General features: G+C 56.1%; 6 protein-coding genes across 6 annotated transcripts, besides 2 other annotated features; 2 read left to right on the top strand and 4 right to left on the bottom strand.

Annotated features, from left to right (window-relative positions):
* Positions 1–55: 55 nt before the first annotated feature.
* EKO05_0006672 (uncharacterized protein) lies at positions 56–1,603 on the top strand (the record flags this gene model as incomplete). Its single annotated transcript, XM_038940276.1, has 3 exons — positions 56–326; positions 375–1,223; positions 1,275–1,603. 3 exons carry the CDS (start codon positions 56–58, stop codon positions 1,601–1,603), a joined length of 1,449 nt encoding a protein of 482 aa, XP_038798168.1.
* Positions 1,604–1,763: 160 nt separating this feature from the next.
* On the bottom strand, positions 1,764–2,246 carry EKO05_0006671 (uncharacterized protein; the record flags this gene model as incomplete). The annotated part of the gene is made up of 1 exon (XM_038940550.2): positions 1,764–2,246. The coding sequence occupies one exon, from the start codon at positions 2,244–2,246 to the stop codon at positions 1,764–1,766; it is 483 nt and encodes a 160-aa protein (XP_038798167.2).
* A 297-nt stretch (positions 2,247–2,543) lies between these two features.
* Positions 2,544–3,685, bottom strand: EKO05_0006670 (Alcohol dehydrogenase (NADP(+)); the record flags this gene model as incomplete). The annotated part of the gene is made up of 2 exons (XM_038940319.1): positions 2,544–3,560; positions 3,611–3,685. 2 exons carry the CDS (start codon positions 3,683–3,685, stop codon positions 2,544–2,546), a joined length of 1,092 nt encoding a protein of 363 aa, XP_038798166.1.
* Positions 3,686–6,336: 2,651 nt separating this feature from the next.
* On the top strand, positions 6,337–7,964 carry EKO05_0006669 (uncharacterized protein; the record flags this gene model as incomplete). Its single annotated transcript, XM_038940424.1, has 5 exons — positions 6,337–6,460; positions 6,506–6,568; positions 6,618–6,700; positions 6,751–7,148; positions 7,199–7,964. The coding sequence occupies 5 exons, from the start codon at positions 6,337–6,339 to the stop codon at positions 7,962–7,964; spliced, it is 1,434 nt and encodes a 477-aa protein (XP_038798165.1).
* A 1,778-nt stretch (positions 7,965–9,742) lies between these two features.
* EKO05_0006668 (uncharacterized protein) lies at positions 9,743–10,698 on the bottom strand (the record flags this gene model as incomplete). Its single annotated transcript, XM_038940555.1, has 3 exons — positions 9,743–9,953; positions 10,006–10,187; positions 10,234–10,698. 3 exons carry the CDS (start codon positions 10,696–10,698, stop codon positions 9,743–9,745), a joined length of 858 nt encoding a protein of 285 aa, XP_038798164.1.
* Positions 9,758–9,779: a tandem repeat.
* Positions 10,699–12,246: 1,548 nt separating the features above from the next.
* Positions 12,247–12,283: a tandem repeat.
* Positions 12,284–12,916: 633 nt separating this feature from the next.
* EKO05_0006667 (L-2-aminoadipate reductase) lies at positions 12,917–16,519 on the bottom strand (the record flags this gene model as incomplete). Its single annotated transcript, XM_038940546.2, has 2 exons — positions 12,917–16,118; positions 16,185–16,519. The coding sequence occupies 2 exons, from the start codon at positions 16,517–16,519 to the stop codon at positions 12,917–12,919; spliced, it is 3,537 nt and encodes a 1,178-aa protein (XP_038798163.2).
* Between the last annotated feature and the right edge of the window lie 31 nt (positions 16,520–16,550).

Here is a 16,550-nt window from a genome sequence, read left to right as displayed (position 1 = left end):
AGCCTAAACTTCTTCCGTACCAACTCACGTCTTAGCTTTTCAATTGGCCTTCGTTATGGCGAAGAGAAAGCGCAACAATGCCTCCAGCAATGCCGTGAAGAAGCAGGCGACAGCAAGTCTTCCCAGTCCTCCACACGAGAAGGAGACTGCTCTAGGAGCTCCAAGCATTCACGCTGTGATCTCACCGGAAGAAATGGAAATCGCTGTGGAAACACTTGAATCGCTGACAGAACATCCGGCTTTGATCAAGTCGAAGGCGTGCAAAGAGCTCAGGGCGGCAGTGTACAACTTTCGCCAGGCGAGCACCACAGGAATGGCCGCGGCTGGTATGCTCAGGTGTTACCAGAATAAAGAATCATGCTGAGTACAGACAGAGAACAGCAACCTCACAGGGCGCATATCTGCAGCACTTACAGACGGCAAGTACACAGATGCCATGATTCTCCTCGCAGAGATGCGAATCAGGAAAGAAACACCAACGCTCGGTGCCCTGTGCCGCTGGGTACGCACATTGGACGTGATTTCGGGTCTCTCGATTCACGTACAGGTGCCCAGCCAGACCGTAGTGGGCAAGAATGCTTCGAATGAGGAACTAGTACATGTTCTCGATGCTATCCTCCGAGTCACTGGCCCAACAGACACCACATCCCACGGCATCGATGCAACATCCGGACCCATTTCACTCCAAGAGACATGGAATCTGCGCCCTGCCACAGAACCGACACGCCAGCTTCGCCGCAGCATCGAAGACAAGTCTATCTTTGCATCCTCGGTTATCAACAAAGACAGCTTCCGCATCATCGAAACCACGCCTGGTCCGCTCCGCAAACCGCCCAATCTCCACCCTGCTGTCCTCTTCGCCTCCCAAGATGACACTGTCCTACTTGGCGAAGGCCCCAAGGCAGAATGCTACAAACACCCGATTGTGCCCGACCTGCGCCTCATCAAAGACGTTCTATCTCCCGAGGAATGCTCATCCATCATCGCTGCAGGTGAGACGATGGAATTTATCCCCGACGCGCCGATGCGGCCCCAGGGCGAGGACACAAGCATCCTCGCGCACAACTTCTACTGGATCATCGACCAGGCGTTCCACGACAAACTGTGGTCGCGGGTCAAGGCGTTTGTGCCCGAGTCCCTGGGCGGGAGAGCGGTGCGCGGTATCAACAGAAGGTTTAGGGTGTATAGATATGTGCCTGGTGCGGAATATAGGTGTCACATTGGTGAGTCGACCTCTCTTTTCATCAAAGCTCGGTGCTAACGGGATGTTATAGACGGCGCATGGCCACCTTCAGGCATCGATCCTACCACCGACGCATACCAGTATGATTCCTCGCCGGCTGGTGCGAAACAGTCCAGCCTGTTCACATTCCTCATCTACCTCAATGACGACTTTCGTGGTGGGGAGACGACCTTCTTCATACCGAGTGTGAAGGAGGGTGTCATCAACGCATACCCGGTCAAGCCGATCATGGGCAGCGTGGCTGTGTTCCCGCATGGTGAGGCGGCAGGCGCGCTGCTGCACGAGGGTACGGGCGTGGTCGAGGGTGCAAAGTACGTAATCCGCACCGACGTCGAGTACGATGTAGATGCCACGATCTGATGGACAGACGACCCCATGGCACGGAAATATATCCTGCACTCATCCCTCGCACTTCAACCCTCGTATAGACTTGATGTTCCCGTACTCGTGGCGTCGGCCGTGCTCGTGACTCGCATTCGTAACCGTCTTTCACCAGTCTCTCAAGCACCACTCGACTCCATCACGCACCCTCCTCCGTGCCCCTACCCACCGGCTCCGGCCTCCCCGAGAAGACAATCTTGAACTTGACCACCTCCACAATCTCCAGCTCCTCGCTCTCCCCACGCGCCTCCCCATCCCCTCCCCCCTCCCCATCGCGCATCACCACATCCGCATCTCCCCTCCTCCGCACAACCGCAAACGGTTTTCCCAACTTCTTGCACTCGCCCGTCATGCGCTGGTTCTCGCCCACATACAGATACACGCGCTTCATCCACTTTGTGTCGTCGTCGCCGTGCAGCAGCGGGTTGTGGTACGGAAACACGAGCTTGCCGACGCACGTCGATGTTGTTGTGGGAGAGGTGGGCGCGGGGAAGTGGATTGTGCCTTGGATTTCGAGGAGGGCGAGGCCCGAGGGCGTGTGCAGGAGCGGTGGGAGCGGGTTTGTAGCGGGGGTGGAGGGCTGCGGGGGGGTGGAGGGGGGGTGGAGAGGGATGGTTGGCATTGTGGGTTTGGGGTTTGAAGGAGGGAGAAGGAGGGAGCTGCGGAAAAGAGCGTTGGGCGTCCTGAAAAATGGGCGTTTGAGTTTATGATTTGTCGAACTCACCATCGTGTTTCTAGATTGAAGCTTCACACGCGACGCGCCTGGATGGACCGTGCGTCGCGGGGCAGAAAATGACGGCATGGAAGGCCACAGGTAAGTTGGAAGACAATGTAATCATGGGTTCATGTTCGCATTATTTTGGTATCTATGTACTCATTGACCCCCCAAACGGATATCATTAGTCATTACAGCAACGCTCTAGTAGCGCTTGCCGAAGATCTTGTCGTAGTTGGTGAGGGTGAACCTGTAGCGCACGTTGTCGTTCTTGTAGACACGCTCAACAGCCTGCTTGCAGCCCTCCTCGCTGATGTCGATGGTCTCGATCCAGCTCTTGATGTTCTGCTTCGATGCAAGCTCCAGCATCTCCTCCATCTCGGGACGGTTGCCAATGTGCGACGCACCCATGTAGCAGCCGTTGGGGGCGAAGACCTGGGCAGGCATGGCAGGGAGCGGCTTGTCGGGGAAACCGACCATGTGGAATGTACCGTTGACCTTGAGGATAGAGAAGTACTCGGACAGGTCGAACTTGTCGGTGGCATCGGCGGTGTTGATGACAAAGTCGAAGTGGAACTTCCACTTGTCGGCCCAGCCCTTCTCGTTGGTGACAATGAAATCCTTGGCGCCCATCTTGAGCGCGTCTTCCTTCTTGCTGGCAGTGTGCGAGATGACGGTGGTCTCAGCGCCAAGGGCAACCGACCAGAGGACACCGAAGTGACCGAGGCCACCAAGACCGATGATGCCGACCTTCTTGCCCTTGCCAGCACCTAACCTCTTAAGAGGAGAGAATGTGGTGATACCAGCGCACAGCATGGGTGCGGCGATATGTGTCTCGAGGTTCTCAGGGATCTTGAACGCAAAGTATTCGTGAACACGGACGTGAGAAGAGTAGCCTCCCTGAGCGACGGTGCCGTCAGGGTGCTTGGCACCGTAGGCGTCGACCTGGTTGGGGCAGTAGTTTTCCTGGTCATTCTTGCACTGGTCGCATGTGAGATCGGCACCGACCTGGGCACCGGAGCCAGCGCGGTCGCCGACCTTGACCTTGGTGACCTTGGATCCGACCTTGACTACGCGGCCAATAACTTCGTGTCCTACGCACAGAGGAAGGGGGATGTCTTCTCCCCATCCACCGGTAATGGTGTGAACGTCGGACGCGCAGACACCGCAGGCGTCAACGGCAATATCGACATCGTAGTCCTCGAACTTCTTGAGCGGAAGCTGGATCTTGTCAGCTGTGTTGGAGTGCACCATGCAGATGTGGAGCGTACCTCCTGGCGCTTGAAGGTGCTCCAGTTCTTGATGTCAGTGACGGCAAAAGCGTCGGTGGTCTCTGGGTAAGGCATTGTGATTGATGTGAAACTGAGATGGGTATACAGAAGGTACTAGAAAGGGGGAGCTGTTGGTGTGAGAGAGAAATGCATGCTTAGGGGCAGCTGGTCGTATTTGAACCATTCCCCCCTTTGCGCTCCATAATATCGGCCCATTGGTTTCCGCCAGTGATGTCAGGTGAAAAAGAGACGCTGTGTTGCCCCAGCCGTCATAACCCCCAAGCGTTTTGCCCGATTGGGTGGATCCATAGGCGGCGAGACCTTTGGTAGGCCTTTGGTGCCGGCTGCCTTTTCGCATCGTCACCAGCGCGTCAACGACAAGCGTACTTCTGCCCAAAATGTGAAATCGACGACATTGGCTGCGAACACTTGTGCCTAAACTCCCACGCCGTCGACTGTCAGGAAGGCGAGGGCGCCGTTGTTGAAAATCATATCAAATCTCGATTCCTAATTCGCGATGCCGTCATACTTTGTCGGAGTTCGACGCTGCCCCACGTAGGCAGAGCTTCAGCCTCCCCCACGTGTGGAGGGGCAGCCTTTGATGGACCATCCACCAATGGAAGCATCACTTCGGTTGCCAAGGCTCGAGCCGATCGGCTTTCCGTCCGACAGAGCGTGCACCGAGTCGCATAGACCAGTCTCTTTCCAGTATAGGGTTGCCGACAAACCGACAATGCATCTTCCACTCTTACGCGCTTGTGTGATGGCAAGGGTGGTATCCTCTCCAGTCGAGCATCTCTATGAGCTGCTTGACGCAAGACCGACCAGCGACGGGCCTCTGTGCGCTTCTGCAAACGTGGAAGCTCTCGTGAACGGAGTCCACTTGGAAATCTGTATGTAAGTGGTAGCGGGGGTCGCTATCCAGCGAGTGTCATATCTTGAGCTACTTAGCAATAGCCACTCTTCGTACGTGTATTCTCTGATATCCAGCGCATGACCACTATAATTCCCATCTTCGTGGTTAGGAGGCCATTGTGGGCAGCTGCGGGCTGATGAGAAGACGTATCTACATCGTTCATTTGCTCGGCAGCAGCGATCCTTGTTGGATCTTCTGATTCTTCGACTCTTGATATGCCTGAAAGATCCGGATGGCTTGATTCTTACCTTCCAGGTGGAGGAGTTGTATCGAGGTGTCGCCAACGCTGCCGTACGCCATAGAGCTCCTGGATTACAATGCTGATCAAAATCTGTGTTCGAGAAAGGATTCATCAGTGGTTGAGGGGCGTCTTCCGTCGACCTGGACAGTATCTCTTATACCATGCTGAAGCACGGTAGATCCGCAGGTTGCGACACCATATCCCTGCAAGACGTGCGACGGACGTTTTGAGCGACAGTGGAGAGAGACCTTTCTAGACTTGGACAGCCAAAAGCGCGAAGAGGAATGTTGAAGTAGCAATGGCATCGATGTTGTGATATACCTTCCCGCACGTAGCTCAGCCGGGTGCTCGCGCTAGCATGATTTGTGGGTCGATCTGTTCTTTCCATCAACCACGTCCTCGCCTCTGTCCTCTGACATGATCTGACGTCAGACTAGAACCACTCAATACCGGTGCTCTTTCATCTACAATCGAGTTGCTGTTGCGGTGTTGCGCCGCCCGAACTGAGAACACGCAATCTCCTTGCCTGCACCCTTATTGGCGAACAACCGTCCCCACGTCATTCACCTTTCCATCTGATGGGCCCCTAGATCATTACAGTAGACGGACCTGCATACAAGGCATTGTGGAAAGCGGGCTTGGTATGAGTCGCAGTGATACTACACTCTGAAACCGGCCTTGGCTAATTCGGAATGAGCCCGTCTGGATTGGACGGGCACCGGCAGCAAGATCGCTGCTTCGTCCCAATGCCGGCACTTTCGAACCCTGGGGCAGCGAGCACAGCATTTGTTGAGTAGAATCCCTGGAATTTCCACAGGCCCGGATGTGAACGTTGTGGTCCACGACGTCTACCCGCCATTTGTCTTGAGCCTGAGTCGAGTCGATGCTCTCAATAACATGGCACTGCTTGCCAACACGCTTGCGAGCTCAAAAACACTCGCGATGTGACATGTTGGCTTTACAAGCCACCAGGGCACATATCGAGCGGCGCCTGATTGATCAAATCTGAAGGAGTCGAATCCTCGAAAATCAACCAGGGCTCACAAGTGTGGGTAACAGCGCACTTTGCAGGCCATGGCGCATTTGCACGACACTGTGATACTTTTGCAGCCGCATTTAGAGACGCTTACTGTTGGGGTGCGACGTTGCGCAAGGGCGCCCTTCCAAGCACTTATTTACGGATGCGCAGCGCTGGCCAAGTTCTTGCTTATTTGACGGCAACTCCTGAAGCAACCCAGCTCAGCGACAATACCTGTGGAGCACCGTATTGGACAAAAATCGAGGCCTCGTCCGACAACGAGAGTTGCTTAGAAGTGGTGGCGATCGAAAGGTTCACGTGCAAATGACCCCGGGTGATCACTCGCCGCAGCGAATGAGAAGCCGGCTTCACTATAATCGGTTCGAGTTCTGTAAATGAACAATTGCGGGGGCGCTTTAACTGGGGGGGCTATCGCCGCGTCTAGGACCATAGCAAGGATCGGTGGCTGCCACCGTTATATCAGAAAGCTCACCCTCAAGACATTCGGCGGGGATGGCGATTTTTGTGCAGCTCACCTCCACGCCGTCAAGATGCCCACCTATCCACTCCAACTTACCTGCCTGGGTGTAATATATGGTGCGCCGGCACTGGCAGCAGTTTTCGTAGCGCTGAGAATCTACACACGGCGGAAGTTGAACCTAAGACTGAGCTGGGGTTTGTACTGCGGATCGTCTTGCATCGCGATACTGACAGCTGCAGATGACTGGCTTATCATCCTTCCTACGATCCTGTCGTTAGCTCTCATCGGGCCCTCGCACAGAAGTGAGTGCTTGAGATTGAACACACATTCCAGATTACTAAACCTATGCAGATGTGAAGATGTGGCATGTCGGAATTCACATATGGGACGTCGACCCTAATGAGATTGAGCCAAACTACGATGAATACTATGCTGTATGGCTGTTCCATACTCCGGCTTCGAAATAATACTGAACGGACCTTAGGTGCTCATGGCGTTCAACCTACTCAACATTCCAATCCTACCGCTTGTCAAAGCTTCCATCATCCTTCTCCTCCTTCGAGCCGGATCCATCATCACCTGGCTGAAGAAAGTGCTCTATTGCATCTTGTTCTTTACTGTCGGGAGCTCTCTGGTGCCATGGATCCTGTACATCTTCATCTGCCCACCCCAGACAGGCAACACCTGGAAGCCACGCACGTTTGGAAACCTGCACTGCATGGATCGACACCGGATGGGCGAGATGTTGATTTGGGTGACATGCGCGAACCTCCTTACCGACCTTCTTATACTCCCCATTCCCTTCATCATCGTCCGAAGGATGATGAGCGCGCGTCTGCGATCGAGACTCGTTGTCTTGACAGTGTTCGCATGCAGTCTCGCGTAAGTCTTGACCTGTTCTTGAAAAGCCTCAGTTTCTCACATCTACACAGCGTGACAGGCATCGGTGCCGCCAAAATATATCTCTCCTACCGCGACCGCCTCTACTCTCTCTATGTTCCCGATTGGACCTACCCCATAGACTATTGCATTAACCATATCGAAAACAACGTCGCCATCATCGTAGCCAACATCCCCATCCTCCGCGGCCTCGTCACACGCTGGGTATTTGACTTTCGCAGCACAAAGACAGCACGAACAGACCGCAAAGATCGACCGGTACCACTGAGAAAGCGATCGAATCTATCCGAGAGGGCATACCTGAAAGTGCACAGGAGTCCCATGGTGCGCAGGCTATTTCCCTGCATTGACGACTTCTCATCCAGTCTGGCGACACCAGAGCACTCAAAGCAGCTTCCAAAGCCACGCCTTAGCTCTGGCACTTTCACGACACTCTCTCGCCACACGACTCGCAAATTCAGCGCCTACCTTTCTCACTCGCGGCGCTCAAGTGCCGATTGCTACAATTCGGCGGATTCATGCGAGAAGGCGAACGTGAGGGAGACAGTGACCAGCATTGGCAGCGCACCTACACTCGTTGGCTCAGCGCTGGGGTCAGCGAATAGAGAGTCAAAACAGTGGGACAGCTCGGTGTTGCATGCAAAGCGAAGCAGCCCGACGTTGAGACCGACAGAGCCTTTTGGAACCATAAGGCCCCTGAGCGAAATCCAGCCGCTGGAGCAAGTGAGGATGAGAAGCGCACTCGATGGAGAAGAATTCGATTTCGATGAGGAGATATGGCCGTACCACAATCGCTGAGTAGGCTTTGTACACCCAAGAATTAACCAGGAACTTCAACCTCTTATGCAGTTCCTGCTGCTGTGCATCTCCTTGCGCTTTGTGCTTGAAGTACTCCGCTAGTTTCTACATGCTGTGTACCTCAACATTTTGCATTTCTTCTTGCGCTCAACATACGCGTGCAGCACGGCGCGCTCCACGATGCTGATCGGTATTCGTCACGGCCGCACTATGAGACCAACCGGCGCAGAGGCCCGCCGTTCCCGCTTCATCACGCCATGTACCGCCACTGTCTGTAGCGAAACCCGGGGTAAAACCCTGCTGTTCACGTGGTTCGCACAGGGCTTTCCACTCTAGACGTGTCGCTCGGTACGCGCTCGGTACTTTCTTTGTGCGATGTCCAGGGTGTCTGCATCGGGCCTTCACGCGGGTGTATGTTGGTCCAGCAAGGGTTCAGTTTGTAGGCATCGTTGTGGAGTTTCGTCTCCTTGCGCAAGCCATACTGAGGTTGTTGGAGGACTATCTTGACAAAGGGTGATGCGGCTTACCTTGCTCAAGACTAGTCCTTCAACGATGGATCGATACCGGTGCGAAGGACTTTCCGTTTTATACGTTTACGATGGAGTGTCGAAGACGAAAATAGTACTGTCTGGGAGAGGAGTGGAGCATTCTATCCTTTTGGGATTCTGGAGGAGAACTAGTGTATGTGCATAGGAACCGCACGCCATCCTAGGCAGGCACCTTGGATGCGTGGAAGTGCGGCGTCACTGTCTTCTTTTGGAAACAGAGTCCCGCATACAAGAAATAGAGAAGCTTGCGCCAAAGGATTGGACTACAACTCTGAGCGCGACTGAACGCTTTCAACGACACGTTGTAGGAGATGGAGAGGTGCCAACTAATACTCTGCAACAACCTCAACAACCTACTCCAATGCTACTGACCCTACCTTCTTGCGCAGACAGTATTCCCCTCGTAGACATCAATATTCTGTGGAGTTGATGCAGACTTACAGCGATGGAAACTGTCACTCGAGCACAATAGTAGGGATATGAATGAACAAAGAACCGCGCACATCCCACCCCAACCCACCTCCCACCCCGCAGCCCTCTTAAAAAAAACCCCCAGCCTCTCCATCAAAATCCACATCCTCCCATCCCAAAGTATCCCACAGAACCCAACGTCGACCTTTAACACCTCACCACAAAATAACCCCAAGCAACGTACCCCAGACCCGAACCACGAACCCATGTGACCCACCCTCGCCTCGCGTGATGCCACGCGTGATATACCCGCAATCTATGCGTCCCGCGGGTGATATGGATAAAGTGCCCCCCCAACGGACGCTTCTGGATTCGCTTAACTAGCCAGCAGGCTGGCAGTAGCCGGTTGAGTGGACAGAGGATTGTGATGCGTCACGCGGAGATGCGATGGATGACTGAGATGTGAGAAGTGTGGTGGAACCAAGGCAGGGTGTGATGATCAAATACGTGGAGCTGTGGGAGTGAATTGACAGGTGATTCTCCAAGGGAGGATGCATTACGACGTTGTATACATGTAGTGCTATTGACATGGAACCGAGATTTTGTGGTGTGATGTCTATACGGCTAATGAAAAGAGAGGATTTGTTCTTTTTGGAGGTCGCTGGATCGAGACAGAAAGCCGTGATATCGTTCCACTCGAAGCTGACTACGATCCGCCTTTTATCGCTACATCGCCAGATTATGATGACTCCCGCAATGTGCAGGTCCATTGCGACTGGCCCGGACGTGATCTGGGGTGCGTGAGCTGCGCGATCGTACTCACACCGCGGAGAAAGCGAGCAGCCAGCCAGCCAGCGCGGCGGCAGAAACAGTGGTGCCAAATCGAGTGCGCCTGGTCTGGGCGGACGAAGTCTTCGCTGTGGTCGTTGCGTTGCCGGAAATCTGCTCAGCTAATTCTTTCTCGTCGCTGCGCACGCAGCCCGTTTTCGCAGTGAGCTCACTAGGGCAGACGACGCGTTTGAAGTTTGCACTGTGCGAAGTTGGACTTGGGGCTTAGCGACCAACGAGGAAAGGAGTCATACCTCGGAAACAGAGCGTCTTGGAGCCAGTCGAAACGCCATTTGCAGGCGGGTCGTAGTGGCTCGGGGAGATTTTGGCAGTCTTCTATTGTGGCGACGCCTAGGCCATCTTGGCCAAAGACTGATTGCGAGACGCCATACTGCATTGTGCAGCCGTCAACTGAGGTCGTGTTCCCACCGGGTACCTGGAAAGCAGTCAGTGTCTGCCTTGGTGACTGCCCAGCGACGTACTGCTAATGTGAACCGATTCGCCGTGTTGACGTCGTAGGCTGTATTTGAGCCCTGCACAATCATGCTTTTCCCTCGCAACGGCTCGCTGGTAAAGTCGAGTCGGTAGCACGCACAACACCATGCTTCTTCCGTTGCGGCGCCTCTGAGTTCCTTGGTGAGGTAGACGCCTGCAAAACCGTACGAAAAAGTGTCGTTGACGGCCCAAGGCTGCTGTTCCGAGCACGCATAAGCAGTACCGCCTTTGCATCCGGTGCCAGCATCAATATCGATGGGTTTGTCGTCGGCTGTGCAGGAACCTACGGGATGGAAGACAGGCCCTTTGTTTGTCCACGCGCAAGACGGCTTGCAGCAATCCCAGTAGCGAGTGGTGAGCGCTTCACCACTGTAGTCGAGACTTGCGCATCGCGCTAAGACTACGAAGAGTTCCAAGACGAGGAAGAAGTTGCGGGGAGATGTGGGCGTCATTGCGTGATGAAAGAAGCAAATGTGAAGCAAAAACCAGAAGGCATGGTTTCATGGCAGGGGTAGTTGCAGACCACGAGAATGTATTTGAACGGCATGGACGAGGGGCTTGCTTTGTTTGGACGGCCGCAAGGAGAAATTGCTCTGGCGATGCGGTCGTCGTCTAGGGCTCTCCCGGCGGTGACTTGCTTCGCGCCCAAGCCGTTGCCCACAGGGATCGGCTTGGGTTGTGGAGCCACGGCAGCCAGTCTTACATCTGCACAAGGATCAGCGATTTACTGAGTGGCCGCAAAGTGACATGCATCCGAACCTACTCGGGTCAATGCGCCCCTCGCAATTTACTGAGAACACCTTCCCCACACTTTCGTGTCCCCACGTCCGGGCCGTGGCGCTGTTGCTCCGTTGAGCCATTGCTGATTCTGGTTGACATCCATGCTTTTGCTGGCTCGATCCATTGTGAAGCTGTTGTACTGAAGCTGCTGACGACTCAGACTGCCACAAGGCCATTTTTGGACGTCTCGACATACCTAAGCGAACCACGCCGTGATCGTATCGGCATGCATGGTCGCACAGCGCTCTGCAAGGGCGGAGCATGATCGGTTTCTGGGAGACGATAGGCACGTGGTGGTGTGGCTGGCGGGTAACCCGCCTGCAAGGCACCGGGCCTGTTTGCATTGTTTCGACTTGGAAGCAGGTGCGCCATTGGCTGCGATGGTGATATTGAGATGCTTTTTGTGAGTCGAGAGGCGTTCTTGGTGGTTGTGAGAGCCTGGAGCTTCAGGCAGCAGAAAGCAGCATCCCCAACAACATCCCCTTCGCAACCAGCCATTCGCTAATCTCGGCAATCGATTGCGACCGCGATTGGCGGAACCCCACCACTCACGCGCCCAAAGCAGTCGAACCTCTACCTCACAACCCCCGGCAAACCATCCCTAGCCATCTCTTTCCCAATCAAGCCGGGCCGCGATAGTCCTCCACAGCGTCCTGGACGTCCACAGGCTGATGGACAACGACCCACCAGACCGCCCTGCTCCAACATTCCAACCAACAGTATCCAGGACAGAATCAGCGCTCTCAAAATACAGCCCTTGTTAACGGCCAAGCCCCGTGGGTCTTGACGCAATCCTCGAACCAACACTGCACGAAAGCAGAAAACCGCCAGAGAACGCATCCGTCCCAAATCAGACGATCCCAATAGATCACCATGCCTCTAGAAAAACAATCATAAGCCCCTTTTATCTCGGGTTAGAGTGTGAAGCTAGAACAATGCGTTGTTGGTGTGCTCTATGGCTCTAGCGAAATACGAACACTTATCCTATAGAGCATAAGATAGAGATGGCAATAGTGTGTAGTTGTTTACACGGGGGAGAAACTGTCAAGATGCAGTCTTGGCTGATTAGTTCAGGTCAGGTCGGATGTGGTAGGAACTGCTGGGATTGGTATCAGTATCAGTATTGCCATAACCATCGGCATCACTGTTGTGTGTCAACATGCTCATTCTTACCGTCGCTGTCACTTGCAGCTCTTGCTCTCCTCCTCGCAGCTCTTTGCCTAGTCTAGTCTAGTCTAGTCTAGTCTAGTCTAGTCTCACTTGATCCCATCCACCACCACCTAACCCATCCTCTGCACCACTACACCATCATCGTACGCTATCAACACCATTGCTGTTAACACCGTGGTCAGAAGAGCGCAGACTGGAGAGCAAGGTGTCGAGACGTTGGGTTGTCGAGTTGCAAGACACAGAGTTGCAAAAAGCTAAGCGTAACAAGGTAGCCAACACACCAAAAAACAACCCACATCTAAAAAGAGTAACAATTCAACATTACCAAGTCCAAGTCTATTAAACACCACGCTGCCTACTGCAGCCTACAGTAGCTACTAACAGTCATAATTATCACCTTTACAGCATCTAAGAACCTACTTACAAGGTAGTCCCTGAGGCCCTTCTCCTCTAGCAGAGGCATAGCGAAGCTGAACAAGGTAGCTACTACACTGAGTAAAAACAACATGTTTAGGAATAGTGATGGTTAAAATCCAAGGACCAAGGCTCTGCCTACCTAAGCTAAGCGATACAAAAAGGTATAAGAATAATTGCGCTAATAGCGATTTTATGGCTAGGACAGTGGTTATTGCTGCGTAACCTGTGACGAAAGTAATAGGCTGAAGAGGTAGTTACTGCTTGCATGTGTATATTGCTGCGACTACCAACTTTACACTTTTATCAAACACCGCGCCGCCCACCGACAGTCTTGAGCGTCTCCTTCATAGCATCAGTGAGCTTGCTCGCAAGCAGGTCCTTGAGGCCCTTCTTCTCCGGCGGAGGCATGAAGCCGAGGTCGATGAGGTAGCTCAGGTACACGCCGACCGTGTCTTCGGTGACGGCGCCGCCAGCGCTCCAGTCCTGGCCCGTCCATTGCGCGTCCGCCTTCAGCGCCTTGGTGGCGTTGCGGTCGTCCATCTCTGGTGCCTTGGTGTCGGAGGGCAGGTCGCCGGTGACGAAGTGGTAGAGGGGGAGGAGCGCGTTCTCTTCCCTCGTGCCGCTGCGGTCGGCGACGTAGGCTTCCATGTTGTCCTTCCAGGTGGAGTAGGGCACTTCCGGGACGTTGTAGCCAAAGGATTCGAGGGAGCCGAGGAACTGCTGGAATGTGATGCGCGGGTGCGAGGTGATTTGCGCTACACCCAGTGGCGCGGTGGGTGGGCTGAAGCTCGATGCGACGACGACGCGGGCGACGTGTGTGACAGGGACCATGTTGATCGGGTTCTTGATGTCCGGGCGCGACTTGAGCTGGACGCAGCCCTTGAGGATGCGGACGAGGAAGTCGTCGGTGTTTGTGGTACCGTTGTCTGGGTCTCCGAGGACGTAGCCAGGGCGGATCACGCAGCCAGCGAGGCCGCGCTTGCCAGCCGCGCGGGTGATGTATTCGGCAGCCCACTTGGACTGGCCGTATCCTGTTCCGAGGCCCTTGCGCGCGCCCTCCAGGTCGTCTTCTTCGAGAACGCCGGTCCCGCCTTCTGCCAACGACTTGTCGGACAGCTTGACGAAGTAGTCGGTGTCAAGGACCGACGTGGAGGAAACCAGGCCAAAGTTCTTGGCCTTGCCGGTGGAGCAGAGGGCGAGGGCGGTCATGGTGGATTCCACGTTGGGGCCACGTAGGCGGGAGTAGGGCAGCACCCAGTGCACGAGGGCGCCGTTGTGGACGACGACGTCGACGTCGTCACATAACAGACTCCACGTGTTGGGTGCCAGGCCGAAGTTTGGCTTCTGCAAATCTCCCACGAGCGGTTCGAGACGGTCCAGCCAGCCGTGGTCCCAGATGCCGTACGCTTCGCACGTGTTGCGCACGCGATCGAGCGCTCCGTCCCTATCCCTGGCACGGACGAGGACAGTGACCTTGCCGGGTCTTGAGAGGAGGTCGCGGAGGATGTAGGCTCCCAAGAAGCCAGTAGCGCCGGTGAGGAAGGTGTGGACCTCGTCGCCAGGCTTCAGCGGCTCCCTGGTCTTGAAGTCGCTCAGCTGGGCAGCGAGGTCTCTCGCATCGGCAGAGTACGCCTCGTCTTCCGGGTCGTCCTCGACAGCGTCGGCGGTGTCCAGGCGCAGACCGATGGGATCGATTGCCTGGTCGATGTTTGCGGAGAAGGCACGCAGGGTGGGATGCTGGAAGATGGCCGTCATGGGCACATCGATGTCCTTCCATCCTTGACGAACCTTGAACAGAAGCTGCTGGGCAATGATGCTGTGGCCGCCCAGATCGAAGAAGGAATCGGAGCCGTTGATGCTGTCGGCCGTCACGCCACGATCGCTGAGCAGCTCCGCCCAGATCTCCGCCATGCTCTGTTCGGTGGGCGTCAGCGCTTGGCCAAGCTGAGACGGACGTCTGGCACCGGCGGCAGCGATCTGCGCAGGCTCGGGGAAGGGAAGCGCTGGGCGGTCGATCTTGCCGTTGGGGTTGAGAGGGAATCGCAGCATGGGGACGATGACGGAGGGTACGGCGTAGGCGGGTAGCTTCTTCTTCAGGTGCTCGCGCACGTCGTCTCGCAGGTACTTGAAGCGCTTGAGCATGGCCACCATGTCCGTCTCCTCCGTGGAGGGCACGTTGGCACCGCGCTCCTCGAGCCAGTCGTGCCATCGCTTCATCTCGGGGACGATGTAGCTGACGAGGGACTGGTCTTCGTAGGCGTCGCGCTTGAGCAGGGTGACGTTCTCGCGAACCAGCGGGTGGGCAGACAGGTGGGAGTCGATCTCGCCCAGCTCGATGCGGAAGCCACGGATCTTGACTTGGGAGTCCACGCGGCCGGTGCAGTGGACGTTGCCATCCGGACCGTAGTGACCGAGATCTCCAGAGCGGTAGAGCCTGTCACGTGGGCCCTTGTAGAATTCTCGCCACGGCTCGGGTGCGCTCATGGCCTCGACGCGCTGCTTGTCCTCTCGCGCCCACCTGCCGGGGTCCACGAACCAGTTGTCAACAAACTTGGATGCTGTCATGTCCGGCAAGCCCAGATACTCCTCGGCGAGGCCAGCGGCGCGCACGTAGATTTCCCCGCTCTCGCCCACGGCGCACATCTTGTTGCGGTCCTCGCGGTTGACGACGAGCAGCTGCACGTTGTGCATACCGCGGCCGGCGGGGACGACATCGCCGATGGAGTCGAGGAAGTCGGGGGCGTCTGTGGCGCTCGGGAGCTCGTAGTAGCTGACGGCGCGCTGTGTCTCGGTGGTGCCGTACATGTTGACGACGCGGACGTTGGGGGCAAGGGCCTGCAGTCTGCGGACATCGCGCTTGATCAGCAGATCACCGACGAAGAAGGCGTGGTGGAGGGCGGGGAAGACGGCGGAAGCAGCGCCGACGAGGATCTGGCCCATGGCGGGGGTCAGGTGGGTGACGGTGGCGCCGTGGGTGCGCATCCACTCGGCGAGCTTCTCGTGCTGGATGTCTTCCTTGCTGGGGACGAGCAGCTGGGCGCCGAGGAACAGAGGGGTGAAGATGTCGCGCTGGATGGGGTCGTGGGCGATGCCCGAAAGCATGGTGAACCTGTCCTGGTCCGACAGGCCAAAGGCGTCTGCCATCCACGGGAAGTAGTGCGTCAGGGAGAAGTGTCGTCCCTTGACGCCCTTGGGCAATCCCTCGGAGCCCGAGGTGAAGGACAGCGTGGGGGTCGAGTCTGGGCCGACGAGCACGGCGGGCAGCTCGGCCTTGTTCTTCTGCTGCTCGTGCAGGACATCCCTGCCGTCTTTGGCGCCGCCGAGCAGCGAGCCATCGTCCCTGAGCTCGAGGGCGGGGACCTCTGTGCTCAGCTGCAGGTTCTCTGCCATGTACTGGCGCACCTGGGGCGAGAGGGGGCCCGCTTCCTGCGTGGCCTTTTTGATGACGACGAGGGCGCGCGGCTGGGAGACTTGGAGGTAGATGCACTGGCGGTCCGGGGGGTATCTGGGGCGTGGTTAGCGTGTCGTGGGTCGTTGGCGCAGTACGAGGAAGGAAGCATGGTCGGCGTACAAGGGGTCCAGGACGGAGAAGGTGGCGCCTGCAGCCAGGACGGCCATGATGGCGACGACCAGGTCGACGCCGCGGTGGGCGAAGATGATGACGACATGTCCCCGCTGGATGCCGCTCTGGACGAAGTGGTGTGACAGCACGGCGACGGCGTTGAAGATGTGCTGGTAGGTGAAGGCGCGCTCAGGCGTGCTGCCTGTCGCCGTCTCGACGACGCATGGGCGGTGTGGGTGCTTGCGCGCGTTGGCGGCGAAGATTTGGTGGATGGGGCCCTTGAAGTCAGACCAGTGAAGGTCGGCGGTGGGGTCGGGGATGTTTGGCTGTGTTGTCGAGCCCATGGTCGCGTGCATGAGGGGGGAGGGAGTAGAG

The sequence above is a fragment of the Ascochyta rabiei genome, chromosome 10 (genome assembly GCF_004011695.2).
Source record: "Ascochyta rabiei chromosome 10, complete sequence".
Classification (NCBI taxonomy): Eukaryota; Fungi; Ascomycota; class Dothideomycetes; order Pleosporales; family Didymellaceae; genus Ascochyta; species Ascochyta rabiei.
The sequence above is the reverse complement of the archived record's forward strand: the minus strand, read 5'-3'. Positions and strand labels throughout refer to the sequence as shown.